Genomic DNA, 19,565 nt, shown 5'->3' with positions numbered 1-19,565 from the left:
TATTATAAAACATATATTAACCACATTAGCCCTATTTTATACGTAGGCTATTTGAAAACAGACGATCAACAAGCTCACAACGCGCCGTGTTGTCAAACATTTTGTACTTTTACTTTTGGTGCTTTAAGTACATTTCGATGCCAATACGTTTTACCCAAGTACATTTTTAATTCCGGACTTTTACTTGTAGAGTATTTCTACGTTGCCGTATAGATACGTTTACTTAAAGTGGGCGTGACACGGCCAAAACAGCTAATTATGGCTATCAAATTAGCCAATTTTTTAATGATGTCATGTACCCCCATGTTAAATTACCCAATCAAATTAATTTATTGTAGTTACTGTACTGAAAGTAGTACTTTCTGTACAGTAACTGAATTAAATTAATTTGATTGGGTAATATGACGGGAGGGGGCGGAGTTGAGCGCTGAGTATTATCTAGTGAAACAACCCCAACAGAACTGTGCGAGGAGAAAATGCGACAATTCATAAAACGAATTTTAAAACAAGCAGTTCTAGGGGTAAAAAATTGATATAATCTGCTATAGAATCCCCCCTAACCGCGTACAGGGTACAAGTCGTCTAACAAAAAGGTGTCAGAGATTAGAACCAGGGTCCAACGTTCTCCTCGATCCTCCGCAGCACAGACCACTTTTTAGCAGCCATCTCTGCTAAAAAGTGCTCCAGTGCTTCACCGGTGTCAGCTCCGGACCACTTTTTAGCAGCCATCTCTGCTAAAAAGTGCTCCAGTGCTTCACCGGAGCTCCGGAGGACTGAAGTCTGTGGTAGCCTGTGTGTGTGCGTGTGTGTGTGTACACACACAATAGCTCTTGAAAATAGCCGTGCGGTGCGGCGCTACCAGCTAACAACAACACATCAAGTTGTGCGCGGCACCGCACGACGGACGAAGTATACATTCACTAATAACTGATACGGCCCCGCCTCCTTTTCAGACCGTTTGAAGAAAGACCACGTGACCTACTGTATCATAATGTTAAATTTCGGCCGCCGAAAATTCCGCCCCCTTTAAGTAAAACATTTGAGTACTTTTCCCACCACTGCTTTTGTATAAGCCTTTCTTCAACATGTGGCTGTCCTACAGTAACTAACTATAGCTCTGAAACAAAGATGGAATAAAACTTCACCAAAATCTAAACTAAGACTAAGACCAGCTGTCACTCGGTGGGATTCAGTTAAGGTGCTCTGCTTCTGAATTCAGAAGCAGAGCATTTTCTTTTTTAAATATATTAATATTTTTCAACATGGAAACGATTATGACGATTATGAAAAATAATTGCGATTATGTCAAATAATCACGATTAGACGATTATGTAATAATTGTGACAGCCCACATCGTTATTGTCACATTTAGGACATACAAGATAACATGTGCAAGGATGAAGATGTAAAAATAGAGCCTGGCACAGGGGAAATTGTCTCTTTTTCTTAAGCAGAGAGAGGGTTGTCTTTGGATGCAGGTATTGGGTATTACACCAAAGCATTGCTTTGGCCTGGATGGGACACAGTGGATCTGTGCTTATACTCTTGGGTATACATGACTGCTTCAGTGGTTGGCACTGGTCAGGTTAGCTATATGCTGGTGACGGGTTGACACGTACAGCCAAGCTCCAATGCACTGCCAAGCTGGGCTTTGCACGGAAATTGGTCTGGAGGCTGGTGTGTTGATAGAGAGCTCCTGGCATCTGGTGGGTTCCAAAAGAAACAACGGGCCACTGGGCACAGACGATCTGCTGGCACACTACAGACCTTATCTCATTCATATGTAGCTATGCCTGGACCAGCCTGGTGAATTGAGCAAGCCTTCTGGTTCCCATATCAATGAGAGCCAGTCATGGACCACAGATATAGATATTTCAAAATTCAGACACACTCTACAATAATATTTCTATATTGCAAATTAAATAGCATAAAGATCATGTAGGCTATATATGAGGAGGTAATTTTATGTACATAACTAGAATATCAACTGGAAGCATCAAGATGGTAAGAACACTCATATGAGGATAATATCCAATATGAAAGTTCTCTTCACAAGCACATTTATCAAGTTCTGTCAATTAAATCCAAAATTCTAATTAAATCGTTTTTAAATATGCATTTTTTGGGCTTTTATTCAATAGGACAGTTGACTGGCAGATAATGGGGGGAGAGACATGCGGCAAAGGTCATCCGGATCGGGAATCGAACCGGTGACGTCGTCAGGCATCAATGCCTATGTGGCAATGTGGTAAGCGCCTGAACCAGTAGGCCAGTGGGCACCCCGTAATGAAATCATTTTAGCTCAAATAATTTTGTGTCACAGTGAAATGTGACACAACATACATTGGCTTTTAAAATCAGTGGGGAGATGTGGTTTATGTATTTATTTTAAGCCCATCTAGCAGCTGGCTCTAAGGATGGCAATGTTGGTCTGTCTGTCCATCTCTCTGTCCAAACAAGACCAAAAAATAGTAATGTCTGGATTGCCAAGAATCCTGTTGAGTAATATTTATGTTCCCCAGAGGATATATCCTACCCATTTGACTGACCCCATGAACTAGCGGTTACTTTTCAAATGTTTCCTTATTTGTCATTTCTTACAATCTTACAATAAATGCAGAGAATCTCTGTATGTACTTATACGTCTGTTAATCCACGTATCTCGAGAATCGTTTGACCGACTAACTTCAGATGCACCACACAGACACACGTCGTAGACGATGCAAGGGAGTGCAGTACCCAGTGTCGAGTCAGTAGGATAAGCCAGAAGACCAGAAAAGGCTCTGCAGGCAGAGGCCCAAATTAGCCAATTGATTGCCATGAATAAAAGCTCAAATGCATTGCCTGAAAAATGGTTAATTTGCCAATTCTGACCACAAAAAACTATTTATATTACAGTTGTTAGTAGACAAAGCATGATAGCAGGTATCTGTCAGTAAAAGCCTGACAAGAAAAGCGCAGTTTACAGGGGAAATCTTGTTCTGTACAGAAACAGATACTTAGTGTGGTCCTAGGCGTGGTGAACCCACCTAGAATACGTACATTAGGCGCACATCTTATTCGGAATAATGGCTACAGCAGAAAACTATTACGCCAGGACTACACTGGACTTACTAGGTCTGAATTGGTCTAAAATACAATAACTTTCTGTTTTTTCCTCACTCTTGCAATGATTTCAATAGGTCAACAATTTGCCTGACTACAACTAATTGTAAGTACATTTGGTACCTACCTACGCAATGTGGGCTGCATGGCATGAACAAGTGTTTTATGTAAACTTGCAATCTGCACTTTGCACTGTTTGCGCCAGTGTAACCTGTTATTATACCATCTACCATTTAACTGCCTTATGTAAATATTTTACAGTGCCGATTTCAACATTTCAGTCTTTTTTCTTATGCTATTAATTTCCCACATTCTTGAAACTGCAAAGGAGACAATAGATATGAGTTTAGTTGAAATGATGTACAGTAACATTAACCAGCCAGTATGATAAATCAGATCAAATCAAAGACACAATCAGGAAATAAATATCTTCAGAAGGAATACTATCACTATTTAGTTTGTACTGTATTTTATACTATGTCTACTCTATTATATTCCAGACATACTGAAAGATGTGCGCTTGACTGGTCAAGCATAAGCAATTTCTCAACAGGATAAATTAAGTTCACATCAATACTGATTATTGAAGGGAATATACCTGCATGCAGGCTATTGGATCTGCAGTGAGTGTATGATACAAACATTTGATCCTAGACTGAGGCTGCCAGGGTGTTTATTCATGGCAGAATAACAATGCAGACTGAATGCTGTACCTGCGTTGACCTCCAGCAAGCGCTTCTTCTTCTGTTGCCTCTCCCGCTTCTCTCGCTCAGCTTTCTCCTTGGCTGCCTGTGCCCTTCTTTGCTTCTCCTCTGCTTCTCTCCTCCGGTGGTTCTCCTTGAGCGCTTGCTGTGAGGGAAATGAATAGTGAGTGAGTGAAAGACAGACACACACACACACACACACACACACACACACACACACACACACACACACACACACACAGACGGAGGGAGTAGGGTATGTCAGAAGCAGCTGTCAAACCCCACAGACATCTTTATCAGAAGCCCCATTAAAGACCAATGACACCTGTTAGGTGTCTGAGCACGCTGGTCTTCTCTAGCACAAAAAGAGACCAGATACAAGAAATACAAAGACAGAGAGAGAGAGAGAGAGAGAGAGAGAGAGAGAGAGAGAGAGAGAGAGAGAGAGAGAGAGAGAGAGAGAGAGAGGTAGTAAGGAGGAACAACATAAGATGAGTAAGGCACTGTTGAGTGTTACTTTCATAGGACATGTAAATGGTAAATGGTGCATTTATATAGCGCTTTTATCCAAAGCGCTTTACAGAGATTGTGCATTACATTCACCCATTCACGCACACATTCATACTCCGGTGGCGGAGGAAACCATGCAAGGCACCAACCTGCTCACCGGGAGCAACTAGGGGTTCAGAGTCTTGCCCAAGGACCCTTCGACATTAACTCAGGGGGAGCCCGGATTCGAACTGGGAACCCTTCGGGAACCCTTCGTGCTCTAATAACGGTTTCTCTACCCCTGAGCTATGCCGCCCCTACATGTTCTATGGCATTCACCAAATATTCAAATATCAAAGTCACTATTCATCGTTGTTCCCCAAAGTCGAATATTCGCTTTTTTTTAAATTATTATTATTTATAAAAATATATAGTTTATAAAGCTTGGCGAGATAGGAAGTCATAAGAATGAGTTGTCAATGCCCCTGGCGGATGAATTTGTTAATGCTCTATACCAGGGGTTCTCAGACCTTTTTAGGACCCCCAAAATAAACATATCTGACCCCACCCTGACAAGCACTTGGAATTTTAGGTATTACATTTATTGTGACTCGGTTCCGCAGATAAATATTTTGAAAATAGCAGATCTACATGCTCACAACGCCTCGCAACGCGAGGCGTTGTGAGCATGTAGATCGGCTATTTTCACAATGTTCGCCTCTTGCTTAATATTTGGCAGTTTGGCCAGTCCTGTCGAATATTCGACTATTTGAATACTGAGGTCGAATAATTGGAATACTAAAAATCACTATTTGTGAAACCCTAGTAAGGACGAACAACGTAAGATGAGTAAGGCGCTGTTGAGTGTTACTTTCATAGGACATGTTCTGCTCTATAGTTTTGTCTTTCATGCTTGCCCCATCAACATCTGGAATCTTGTAGAGGCTTTCATTCTGTCTAGGATGAAAGGGTAGGTTGGTGTGTTGGTAGACAGCCATCTGTTAACTTAGGGGAGAAAGGCTCGTCTGACACTGCCACTGTTCTGAACTCTGGTTTATAATTCTCTCTTGTTCTATGCTGCGTATTGAAGAACGATATCAAAGACAGTGTCACGAGTCAAACGGGAACAAGAAAGAGAAGAAAGATGAGATGCAACATATCAACAAAACAAATATAACACATGTGACAGTAGCCTCCATAAATAACGTATCAGACACAGGACATTAGACATTCCATGTGTGTGTATGTACTGTGCGTGTGCGTGCACTGTTGTCAGGGTCAGTGAGAGAGCTCCAGCATCACCTGCTGGTCACTGCTAGTGTGAGCTTTGTCCAGTTGGTCAACAGCAGGCGGGAGGGTTCAGCAGCTATAGGCTGAATACACCAGCGTGCAGCCGCTGAGCTGAACAGTGCTAGCAGGTGCAGCTGTGTATGTCTGTCACCCTACCTGCGGGTCTATACAGACTCACATTTACAACCGTCTGAATATGACATGTGCTCACGGCATGGTCCTCAAATCTGCCCGCTGGCTCTTTTCAAATCCCTGTACATTTCAGTAGCCTTCCTCGAGGTCATCTTTTTTATAATTGACCCAGTGGCATGCACAGGGGGGAAATGGAGGGGTTTCATGACAGCCTTTACGAGGACATTTTTGGTCTAAAGATATTCTACCTTGAAGCTGCAATCTGGACATGATCGTATGAATAAACATATATGAACAATATGTACGCTAGTATGTGCATACTATTTAACTAGTACATCTGCAGTGGTTTGAGTTTGTCTCCCTACTTACCCCTACCACTGATACACTCAGACCTTGGTAACCGGCCTTTCGGGCAAGACACGTTTTGGTTGACAACTATTACTGCCTGAAGCAGGCACGTGCACACATAGACATCAAAGGGGGCTTGAGCCCCTGCCCTTTTATCCGTTTGTAAAAAGTGCCCTCTCCAGACCATGAATGCAGTTTGAATCCATGGGGGGAGAATATATGATTGCAAAACGCTACGATCCAGGAATCGAGCACTGCATTCATGAAATGTATTATTTTATGCAAAATGAGTCATATGACACAAACGTCTTGATCACAAAGACGTTGAAAGCCAATGAAATCCTAAAAATCAGAAAGATACATATTCATCACATGACTACAGAGATAAGGTATACTAATTTGGGTGATGTTTGGACAAAATTGGTAGGAGTAGAAGCAAAAACTGTTTTGAAAAGAAAACACGACATGGCAGAAAACTGGTGAAAATAGGCGTGACATATTAGGGGAGTTGTGTAATGAGCCAAGGAATCCAAGGGAAAACATTTTGATTGTACGGATGAACAGGGAAGAAAACAGTCTTGGCCACGCCTTTCAGCCTGGCGGAGACAATGATTTATGAAATAACTCCCCCAGTACAGTAGCTTGCCTTCTCTTCTTTTCTTTGTACAGCGGACATGTGACATGGAAAACAAGATCCTATAGCATATCTATCAAGGGTCAGTTTTTAGATAAGATATCTGCTATAGATTAACCAGCACAGGTGCAGGCTCCATCATCTCTCTTCCAGACGGTTGTTAAACTCACAGTAAGTGGTGTCGATAGCTCCATTATGCCCAAGCTGAGGGAGAGGCTGTGTATGATTTAATAGAGTGCTAGTATGATTGCCACCCTAATCAATAGCCAGGCACTTAGAGCTAGGGAGGCTGGGCTCTTATCAAACCCAGTGACTCTCCCCACAACAGCCCTCCAGGTGCATCACAGAGGCTTGGTCAATTGAAGAGAAGTCACATCGCACAAACAACATCAATGCATGCACACCCAAATACACACCAACATCATTGAGTGAGAACTACGATGGTAAGAGGAGGGAGACAGGCAATTTATACAGGCAAGATGACAGCTTCTTGACAGCTGTATCAAACTGACCATTGCTGCTTATTCTCTCGTCTGATCTGCTTGCATACTAGCCTGGCATGGACGGACTAATGACTATAGCGGTATTTATTACAGATTGACTATTGGCAGGGGCTCCTAAACCAGCAGCATCATAACCATGCTGCATTGTGCAGACAACCAGAGCTGACCTTCAGTTCAGGTATTCTTAAATAGTGGTGTTTAGGCATTAGGTTAGAGAGGATTACGTTTAGATATTGGTTTGGTGCAGTTACGGTCAGATGTAAGCACCTTTCAAAAAAAGTCCACGGTGGTGCATCCGGTCTGGCCGAGTACCTATTAAGGGTTCTCAAATTCTGCCCAAACACGACCATACCCGAACCCGACCTGACATTTAGGGTAGGGCCTAAAATATATGCTAATTAGTCGGGCCTCGGGCTCAATTAAAAAAAAATATATAATTTTTTAAATTATTATTATTTGTATTACTTTTACTGTGAGAGAGTTCTCAAATTCTTCCCAAACCCGACTCTACCCGACCCGACGTTTTCGGAATAGCAGCACAACATTGGAGATTCAAACTCCTAAAACTCATTAGATTCTCACTATTCTCTACATACAGTACATGTCATGTTCATATCTGGATGTACAACTGCGCCTTCTCAGTACAAACTGTACATTGTGATATATTTGCACGTGGCACACCTATTGCTGTATTCTATTTTAGTTTTGTTGACTGTCAGGTTATCTATATGCTGTATGTGGTGTATTGTATACGCATAATTCAAGAAACGTTCAATGTACATACCTATGGTACTGTAATATGCTCGCCTAACAATACTGCTGAGAACCAAGTCAGCGAGTTTGGGGGGGGGGGGGGGGGGGGGGGATTCAAGGGGTGGCCAATGATGAGTCCATGAACTCTACCACACTGCGAGGAATCCCACACAGACAGCTCGAGGAGGGAGGAGGTGGGAGATGGGATTGAATAACAATCCATCTCCTGGAGATCGGAGGGAGGTAGGAAGATGGTGGGAGGGTAGCAAAGTGTGAGGAAAGGAGAAAAACAGACAGAGACGATCTGTCTCCGTGGTGGGGAGGTCCTGCTAACGTCTCTCCAGTAGAATATCCAATCTGAACTGGAACCCACAGGGAGAGCAGGGGGGAAATTAATATCCAACAGACTGAGTGTGGTATTAAAGCAGCACAGAAGTCTATTTTTAAACGAAACCATCTCCTCCACAACATTAACTCTGATTTGATGGAATGTCTGTGTCGGTTGCTTGTAGCAACATCTGATTCAACAAATGACTTATCTTAATGGGCACCCAATCTGCTAAATTACAACCAGAGAGAGAGAATGAAAAAAGAGGGGAGCATGAGAAATCACCCAGAATACATTTTCAATAATGGACAACTAAGTGAATCCAGGTTACAAACAGACAGTTGTGAATGATGCATGCGTAATGTGAAATTAGGATCAGCTCTTCTTCATGCCCCATCCCTGTTTTCTTTCTCCAAGCCGCTCTCTCATTAAAAAGTCAACCTCAATTACGAAACCAAGATTTTAAAGCTAATCACATCACAACACTCAAGCAAATCTGTATCCTGTCTCCAACTATGCCCCAACCACTGTCATATATAGACAGCAATCTAGTTAGTGCTGAAATCACAGAGTTTAACAGTCAGGACCGGATTGTTGATCACATTTATGAGGAAAAAACATCAGTGTACAATAAAGCAGCTTACTGGATATGCACTATTTTTAACACAAAAACAAAATTAAATAAAAAAACGTATTATGTCAGCCTATTGCTAGAATGTGATACATATAACAGCTGGACTATTACATGAACAACTGTGGGTCAATAGTAATTGCATTTTCTCAATGCTTAACGTTATCTAACTTTGTTTCCCTCCAAATGAGGCTTGTGTGACAGTTGTTTTCGATTGTGAGCTGCAGTACAGATCCATCAGATGTGTCTACAATGAGGCTAAATGAAGTCTTGGTCAAATCTGCAGGGAGGGTTTGCCCCTCAGCAACAGAGTGAAAATAACGATTAGTCCATAGCAGGTCAATACAACAAGTTGGCCCGTTTAAGCAAGGATCACTTCCACACTTTACAATGACAATGGAGCAAGAAAAGAAGCGGTTCAGGGCCTTGTCACATTACGCATCCTCGCAGTTGTACCCATCCAAGTGGTATATTATTGTTAATTGCCAACAGAATATTTCTTTGTGAATATCGTCACGGTCGGGCAGAAACCTCGCATCTCCACGTTTCATATTTGTACTTTTTTTTTCACAAAGTAAAGCCCTGCTTCATCATACAAGGCCGTCGCACAAAGGTAGTGAAAACAGCCGATCTACAAGCACACAACGCCTCGCACCACAAGGCATTGTGTGCTTGTAGATCGGCTGTTTTCACTAGTTTAGATTGTTTTTAGTGAAGTGAAGCCTCCTCGTCACTTTCGTTTCCGTCTCACATCGCGCACATTTATCATTATATAAATAAAAATCATCTTAACATGTTTAGCTTGCTGCTTAGCAGAAATGACATTTTAAAATATATTTTCTTGAACGGTAATGACAGCTTCCATTACTCGCCGCTGGGGAGCTGTAGTTCCAGAGAATATAGCATTCAGAGATTGTGGAATAGTTGTCTGGCTACGCGAGACTAGTTCACTACTGGTTGAAAAGTGGTACTAGAGTCCAAGAGGGAAGCACGCACATCTATCACAGGTGCTGAACAAAAATGCGTACAATGGAGAAGAAGAGAAATCTGCACACTGTCTTGTAGCTGCCAGTAGTAAAAATGAAATTAAAGCTGACAACGTTTCGACCCGTTTCGTCAGGTCTGGTGATGACCAGGTGGTACTGCCTGAAGGTCAGAGTTCCATTTCTCCCCTGAGCAAGCAGGTGTGCTCTATTGGCACAGAGGTAAAACGTTCAGCAAGATCAGCGCTTGCATGAATCTCGGGTAGGATGTGAAAGTTATGTGGGGCACGCTTGGTGGAGGATGTCTTTCCATCACTAATGCTACAGTATACAGACAATAGATAGATACATTGCTTTTTATATAATTCAATGAGAATACTACTACGGTACTCTACAGATTCTCTCGCTCCTCTTTCAGTGAACATAAAACCCCCATGCAGCACCCCAGGAATAGGATACATACAGTAAGGTGTGGGTTACGTGGACTGCATGTATTTTCAGACAAGACCGCAAGTGTGTGTAACAAAGACAGAAAAGACAGGTACATTAAAGCGGCAGTGCCATTGTTTTGTGTTTTTTTTTTCTGTTTTGTATGTGTCTATGGAGTTAACGTTACTCTAATAGACCTCTTGCAGTAAATAGACCTCTTGCAGTAAATATGGAGGTGAACGAGAGAGACCGAAAGTGTGAAGGAGAGACAGATATATAGATTGATATATTGGAAAGAAAGAGAAAGAAAGAAGGAAAAAAGTTAAGAAAGGAAATATAGAGAAAGAAAGAAAGAAAGAAAGAAAGAAAGAAAGAAAGAAGGAACAAAGTTAAGAAAGGAAATATAGAGAAAGAAAGAAAGAAAGAAAGAAAGAAAGAAAGAAAGAAGAAAACTCCTTGAGGAATATACCCTCTCCTCTCCATCGCTGCAGGTCCGCCTCCCCCTCCTCCCCTCCTGGATGTCCGCCATTAGACACGCTCAATTGGATTCCTGTCAGATCTGCGGCCTCGCCCTGAGTCTGCTTCCTACGGGTGACTGAGCAGGCTGTGTGTGTGTGTGTGTGTGTGTGTGTGTGTGTGTGTGTGTGTGTGTGTGTGTGTGTGTGTGTTTGCGCATGCATGTGTGTGTGAAAGAGAACCAAACTACTTTCCAAAAAGGTTGCCAACACAACATATACACAGTACACACCAATCCACACACGCACACTCAAGACATCCACACATCCCAAGCACGCACGAGTGAGGACGTACGTACGGACGTACGCACACACACACGCACGCACACACAAACACACACACGTACACACACAGTTCAAGGCTCCATTTGCCCCAGGCAATGGTCTAAGAGAGCACAGTCCTATTAGCATGGGTCTCGGCACAGCAGGGTAAATGCTGACACAGATTTGACCGCCAGGTTACGGTGCTGAGATTTAGTGTACTGTACGCACACGTCGAATGGCCTAGCCTTGCCTTCTCATGAAATGTGTCTGTGTACGACCAATATGAGTGAACTGCTGAGGATGTAAGCTGCCTACGTCTTGACCTACCACACGGGAATAAATAGGTACCCGGGGAGTGTTGACCATATAATGCTGGTCTTTCTAACACTTGCCCTTGTCACCTTTCAGAGGCGGTGTCATTAGATATAGTGTGGTCCGTTGCACAGGCCAGAGCTGTGCAGTCCGAGGAGGAAAGGAACTAAAAAAAGTAGAGGGGTTTAAAGCACTGGTTACCAAACACTAGGTCGGGTCGGCCATTTCTAGGTCACAGACACAATTTGTATGGGATGCGTTTCTTACATCTTCTTTAAACTTCTTGTTCTTGTTAAAAAAAAGAAAGAAAAAAAAAAGCAACAAGCTGTGAGCTTTTTTTATTTTCAATAGTTTGGACCCGGGGAGACATCACATTTTTCTTTTGGGTCTCAAGCTAAAAGGTTTGGGAAGCACTTTAAAGGACCATGCCAGTGGTCTGGCATGTTTAGTCCACTGACTACATCTCACAGAAATATAATATTTTGATTTGAAAAGGTAAGCAGTACATAGTCAGCGTAGAAAATATCGATTTGCTAACTAAATTCAAATGTAGCTTAGATTACGTATTAACCACACAATGATATTTTGCCAAAACTGACTCATTTACTGAGGTTAAGTTCAGTTAGGTTTAATACTTTGGAGAAAATGTACACAATCTAATCTTAAATCTAAAAATAAAGCCATTAACGAGAAAAAGGTCTATGTGTGTGTACAATAAATCATGAACAAAGCTGTGAATAGACAATTAAATGTATTGATGTTGGTATGGTCCTTTTCGGTTGATGGTCTGCCTCAAATCGTGAACTGCCTCACATTGAATAGTTTTCTCAATATTTGAAAACCATTTGCATATTTATCTGTGCAGACTAGGTACGACATCAACTTATTGACATTCTCCTTCATTATATTCATAGCCAATTACTTTAATGCCTGAAATAACTATTTATACCTCTCCATGCAAAAGAAACAGGTGCAAATAAGGATTTGATTAAATAATGAATTCATTTGATTATACTGTATCATATTTATCTGTTTTCCAAACTAACTTTGGCATGTGGGTGTGACAGCAATATGCTGCATTGCACTAATCATGTCAAAACATAACGCGAGTATATTGCATGAGCTCAGGATCATAGATAACTTTATGCCTTAGAATAATAGAAAAATAAAGATATATTATGGACGTTTATTACCTATAATTTGTGGCATGCTAAAGCCTTGATCAGAGTCGTGTCTTTTTGAGTCATGAAACTACAACGTTACGTCAATGAATAGGACTTCACCGTGACTGACTATGATGGCATTCACTTATTTTCTGACTTGAGGTGGAAAGCGTTCCACCTCAAATTTGCGGTGGATAGCTCTTCACCGCAGACTCTGATCGAGGCTTTAGCCTTCTTTGTCTTTCACAGGAGTTGAACCGTCACATACCTGATGGCAATAAACCATAGATAACTTCACGCTTCCTGACTCTGACTCTTCTTTGAGTGTTCTCATTGTGTTGCCTGACACTCTGCCTGTCGGGAAAATGCAGGTGTTCCTTTTCTCAGACTCCGATAAGAATCTTTTTTTTTTCACTTTATCTTTTCCTGCTGAAAACATTTATTTGTTTGTTTGTGCCTGAGTATTATGGATAGCTGGTTGTGTCTACAGCCTTTGAGCTCATGCATACAGCGTCAGTGACAGTGAGGGTAAATACTGCTGGGAACATCAAACACATGCAGTATGACTGCATGACCAAACAACAATAACACATACAGTATTCAACCAGTGTCTGTGTTTCTGTCCTGAGCATAACCCAGGCACCGTTGGACTGATTGACCTTAAACTTGACGTGAGTGTCCCTGATAAGCCGGTGATGTGCAGCACAGACATAGAAAGGTAGACGCCTCCTTCGGCTCCGGGGCGTCTCTTTAAAAGGTCCAGGCGGAATTCAGAAAAAAAAAAAACACTTCCATGTGTGTCACAGAAGGGACGTTCGGTAGGCCAATAAGAGGCACTTGCTTTGGCAAATGCAAACGTTTGTTTCCTCATGCCAATAAAGCTCCTTTGAATTGAATCGATAAGTCCCGGAAAAAAAGACTGTGATTGGCCAGTAGTGACTTTGAGAGGCAGCATGCCTTACACACACTCAAATAAACTGCAGCGGCGAATGAGGTATCTAGCTTTCTATATGTATGATGGGCAGTGCCCAGTGGCAATGTGGTCTGAGTCTGACCAACTGCTTCCGAGAAACGACAAAACATGAATGTGTGCATCTGTCTGTCGAGGGTCTTTAGGTGTTTGGTGGAGCCAAGCCTATCAGGGAGGACACTATTTGTCATTGTGCTGACAACTATGATAGTACATGTTAATGCGAGTGTTGCACAGGAGGAGTAGGACAAAGGCACTGCATCCTCCCAGTGGGGGCTCCTTACCGGCAGATGAGTGTAGGGAGGTTTAATTGGCATGCCATGACTAAATAAACTAAATCCAAAATGTAATTGGCTACTATAAATGTATGAAATAAAACTAAAAGAAACAGAATTCAAATAGCCAGATGAAATGATCATTACATGCACGTCCTTGTCATTAATATTTTGACATGAATTCTAAGAAAAAGCAGTGCAAGAAAATGCATTATGCCATCAATATATGCATTTACTGATGTATTCAGTATTCATGACCCAAGCAAGAGAACAGAGAAGGCGAGGTTACAGAGAGAGAGATAGAGAGAGAGAGAGAGAGAGAGAGAGAGAGAGAGAGAGAGAGAGAGAGATTTTTGTATTCACTCCGGCGTTCACTCTCCAAATTTCACAATTTCTGATCATTAAATCATTTCCAAAAAATAAAAAGAACTAAATCACTCTAATCATTGTGGCAGCCAAGTGGAAAATAACTTTTTCAAATGGTTTCTCTTGAAAAAACATTAAATGACAGCACTGGCTCTGTGCTGTCAGATTATTCGGTCTAACATTTAGACTAGGAATGAGGTACAGAAGACTTAATTACACGCCCACGGTCCCTCCACGTCTACCACTTCTCCCACATATAAACGCATGTAGCCAGACTAACAGCTTTGGTCGACAAGAAAATCCCAAGCAGAAATCGGGCAAAAAAAATGGCCAAAGGGGCGTGAAACCCATTTCTGTGTGTCGCAGATGTCAGATGGGTGCAGGACAGGGACTCCAGCAGGCTAATTAACTACTATTATCTGTCATACCCACTGGCCTATGCCACTAATCCCGCTGATTAAACACAGTGGGGTTTTCTTTTTGGCTCCACAGAGCAACAGAATGATAAGGACATGGAGCTTTTCCGTCTGCCCAGAACTGGAAAGGATTCGACTGACTCTGCTCTCAGCAATGCCAGACAAAGATAATGCTCACGCCTCACGCATTTGAATATCGGCAGTGGATTGGAGCGTCGCCAGTCTGAGACCCCATGTACACCTGGGCATTAAAAATGCATCTGGGTGTAATATGCACTGCCTAAACCGTCCCAAGAGGTGGTCTTAGATGCATTGTAGCGCACGTTGCATACTGAACATTATCTTCTCTACATAAGCTAAACGTTGCCCAGGAAGGAAGGTTAAGAAGTACAGTACATCAGTGGAAAACACTATTGCAGTATAAAAAAAAACAAAAAAAAAACACGAGCATCGATATTTGTATGGCAATGTTCCTGCAGCAGTACTGAAATTGGGATACGTGTAAAAAGTCACATTGTCTATTGGTCAATAAAACAGTAACACGTGGACCCGTTTTATAATTGAGTTAACACATCAGCTGGCAGGTATTCATTAATTAATCCACCACTGCCTTTTTTTTCTCACTGTTTTTACTTTATGTTCGCCGACGACAGGAAGGCACCATGTGGCCAGGATGTAAACAAGAAGCACAAGGCGGAGCATCATCTTTGCAGTCACCCAGAAAAGAAACATTGTATACGTGATCATCCATTCTTTAGTTAGGGTCTGAGTGAGGATAGAGGGACGAGTAAATTATGCCACAAAAAGTGACACGATTTCTATGAAATACAAAAGTGAGAATCCTTTTACTTTCAGACCATTTCTAATATGCACAAACATGAGTTTCCTCTGCCATACTCACAGCGAACATGGAGCGAAAGTTGCTGAGGTCGGTGAACAGCTCCTCAACCGAGGTCTTCTTGGGGTCAACAGCAAAATACTCCACCATGTTCTGGTAGAGTGCCTCCATGTTGCTGTGCATGTTCACCAGCTTCCCGTACTGCTCCCGTGCATACTGAGCGAAGCTGTGGGGGCAAAGGTCAAGGCAAAACAAAACATGCTTGAACATTATACACAGCAGAATCCCGAGTGCTTTACCTTGAGACCCAAAAGGTAGCTCTACTAGTGCACTGGTTCTCAATCTTTTCTGGCCGTGACCCCCAAATAATCATAATTTAGCTGGGGACCCTGCCCCACCCTGACGAGCACTAAGAGTTGAGTGAGCATGTAGATTGTCTAGCTATTTTCACAATTTCTGCCTCTAATATTTGACAATTTGGCCAAGATTTAATTCTTCATTTTAGAGGTATTAAGAATCCTAAAGTCACTTTAGAAACATGCAGATACCCTCTATATACACTCTATTTTGGTTTGTTTACTGTTGAGTGAGAAAACAGTGTTGCACATTAAGTTAATCATCTGTGGACCCCCCAAAATAATTGGTGGATTAGTGGACAGCGATGTTGGTCCGTCTACTCCAATACTGTCTGGTTTGCCATGGAATGCTATGTGCTCGTTCATTGACCCAGTGGATGAACTCCAGTTATGCATGGAGTGAAAGCATACAAGCTTAAAATCTACGGGAGCAGCATTCATAATTATAATGATATATAATGATGTCAAGAGATGCAGGGGAAATACAATCTTGTTGCTCACTGAAACATGAAAGGAGAGGTGTCCAAACCCAATGAATCACTGTAGCCTGATGTCTCATGTCCAAGAGACATCTGTGATATTTTGACGTGTGAACTTAATCTTCACAGTCAGGTTATATATCAAAGCTTGCCAATGTCAACCTCTGCAGATGTGCTAGTTATTAATTAACATAATCTACAGATTGTGTAAAATGGGTTAGATACTGAATGTGTCTAACCCCCTCCACCCTAGTATAGAGCATCGCAGTTGAAGCCCCACCCCGTCCTCACTCTGGTGTCGGAAGCGTTTTCCGCATTAATTTCTTCCATAGACATTTCATAAAGTATTTATTTAAACGTTTTTAAGCCTTGGACAAAGCCACCTCGGCTGGAGAGGAATCATTACAATATTCACATTTTTTTGAATGCAAAGATTAATTAGAAAGCTGAAAAAAAGGGCAGGGTACAAGACTGTGTACATCATTATTTTTAAAATTGCGGAAACTACACTCCCAGAATGCATTGCGAATGACACTCTTGTTTCCTGAAATATAGCCCTTAAATCACGCTCAGTTTAGTTATCCAGGCCAGCATATGGCCTGAAATGTAGTGGTTGTCATCTCTGTGGACGCTCTCATCGTCATCCTTAACCCTGCAAGGCCCGAATTTCTACTGGCCAATTTTTTTTTTTTTAAATCAGATGGTGTTGTACGAGTCCTAATCACAGGAAAATGTAATGTTAAAAAATTAATAATGTTTTTGTAAGGTTTTATAGCCATAAATCATAAATCATGCTCTAATTTGCATTTTGGGGATATTTTTCACAATATTAACATATGCACGTGTTCTAGACATTCTAATGATCACGAAAAAAAATATTACAGGCATCTTACTTATGTTTTAGTGAGGAATAGCTTCAGTTAAAAAGTGAGATGTTGTTCGTCCAGACGCTGGAATTTCAACTTCTCTGGGAAGTGTGAATGTCAGTCTCTGTGGGGGGTATTTATATGCAAATATCGTGGCCAATGGCATTGTAATACTAAACAATAGGATTTAATGGTGATGTTAATGTGAAAAAAGAACAGGAAAACTAATTATAACATTTTTAAAAAAATGATTTAAAAAACGTTGCCAAAAAGCAACGCTGGGCCTTGCAGGGTTAACATAGTGCATCATATTTGTAAAAGAAAGGCGATCGCTCACGGAGTTCTGCTGAAGTGCAATAATCCGTCGGGAAGACAGGGGGCAGTAGCTACTTCCGCGGTAACAGCAAGATATGTGAAAGAAGAAGAAGCTAGACCAAATCACAGACGTCGATTACATGTTTAGCAGTATGGGAAATGCAGTTCTTCTCCGTGCGATCTTGATTAAAACGTGTTTTTACTAAAACTAGAGTGATTGCATACATACTCGGGGGTTCTACAGGAGCATATAGAACCATTTTACAACCACCAGTCTAGTGGTAAGTGTACATTGAATTGCTACGACTTTGTGGCTGATAATGAAAAACCCTATGGTGAAAATGAATGGAAAATGGACTTCCGACACCTCACTGCGATGCTCTATAGATAGCAGAAATTGTACGTTTTCCACACTTGTTGCTAGTATTGTGGCAAGTTTGGCAACTCCACATGAGCACATCTGCCCAGAGGCTGGAGAGCACTTTAAGAGTGGTCGACTGTGGAGTTGGTAGTGGGAGCCCCTACTGTATGTTCTCACATAACTGTTACAATGTGTTCACAGTACCTGCTCCCCGCAGCCCACAGCATCTGTGACTCACGTCTGGCTTCTGGAAACGTGTGTGTGTGTGTGTCTGTGTGTAGTAGCTGTGTGTGCACATGTCTGTGTGTGTATATCTAATGCCTAAATTTAGTTTTCCTTTTATAAAAAGTAAGAGTGGCAGGATCGATGTGTCGCCAAGCTGATGTGGCCGATAAAAGTCTGCTACTGCACAGTGGGAGCAAACCATGGAAAATACAGTTCAGTATGTACGCTTATCTTTTCAGAAATGGACAGGATCCACAGAAACAAACGTACATGCGTGCGAGCACACACGCGCACGCGCAAACACACACACACACACACACACACACACACACACACACACACACACACACACACACACACACACACACACACACACACACACACACACACACACACACACACACACACACACACACACACACACACACACACACACACACACACACACACACACACACGCACACACGCACACAGAAACATAAAGGTGAACAAACCTTTGAAGGAGATGAAAGTCTAGCAGCCACAATAGAGTGAATAGGTTACAGAGGATTTGAAGAGAGAACAAATCAATAGTTACATAGAAGGGCAAAGAAAAAAGAGAATATTTGGAAAATGTCAAGAAACTAATTCAGGCTTGATTAGGCACCTCTATTTTAAAATTCCGCAAAGGCTGGTGGCTTTATAAAAATGTAATTATTATTATAATTTTTTTCTCAATATGTTGATTAATTTTAAAAGAGCATTGGAACTGCATACATCTGTGGGATTCCAGGACTACCTTTACATGTTTGATATTGTGTTCAGAAATAGACCAAGAATTCAGCCAGATCTTTACTTAATGAGTTCCAGAGATAAAGTGGAGGGGGTGTTGTTGCTGAATGTACATCATGTTTCCACTGGCACGAGTGGTGGAAAAAGTACACACATTTTGTACTGAAGTAAATGTATCAATAGGCTACAGCAATGTAGAAATACTCTGCTACAGGTATACGTCTGGAATTAAAAATGTACTTGAGTGAAAGTATTGGTATCAAAAGGTACGTAGGTAAGTATAAAGTACTCATTATGCAAAATGAAAATAGCATATCTACAAGCTCACAATGCTTGTACTGTATATATGGATTAAGTAGTTAATGTATGGTTTGTAATAATAATCAAAATCTATAAAGTAACTAGTAACTAACATTTTCAAATAATTGTAGTGGCGTAAACGTGCAATATTTGCCTCTGAGATGCAGTGGAGTAGAAGTTAAAGTACAGAAAACTGGATATACTGTACTCCAGTAGAGTAAAAATACCTCAGAAATGTACAGTATTTTCTGGACTATAAGGCGCACCTGACTATAAGGCGCACTGTCAATGAATGGTCTATTTTCAAACTGTTTTCATATATAAGGCGCACCTGACTATAAGGCGCACATAATAGACGCTACCGTTGCGTTATGCATCAAACAGATGGAGCTGTGCTAAAGGGAATGTCAATGTCAATGAATGATCCATATATAAGGCGCACTG

General features: G+C 41.6%; 1 protein-coding gene across 1 annotated transcript in view; it reads right to left on the bottom strand.

Annotated features, from left to right (window-relative positions):
• The window catches only part of LOC308287880 (protein diaphanous homolog 3-like), a gene marked incomplete at its 5' end in the record, with an annotated part of 315,168 nt that overhangs the window by 95,432 nt on the left and 200,171 nt on the right, over positions 1-19,565 (bottom strand). Inside the window, 2 exons of the mRNA XM_080729203.1 lie at positions 3,819-3,954; positions 15,512-15,674. Coding sequence (XP_080585329.1) covers positions 3,819-3,954; positions 15,512-15,674 — 299 coding nt within the window. The remainder of the gene's footprint in view (positions 1-3,818; positions 3,955-15,511; positions 15,675-19,565) is intronic.

Source organism: Nannobrachium achirus (assembly GCF_963921795.1).
Source record: "Nannobrachium achirus genome assembly, chromosome: 7".
NCBI classification, from domain to species: Eukaryota; Metazoa; Chordata; class Actinopteri; order Myctophiformes; family Myctophidae; genus Nannobrachium; species Nannobrachium achirus.
This window is presented reverse-complemented; position numbering and strand designations above follow the sequence as displayed.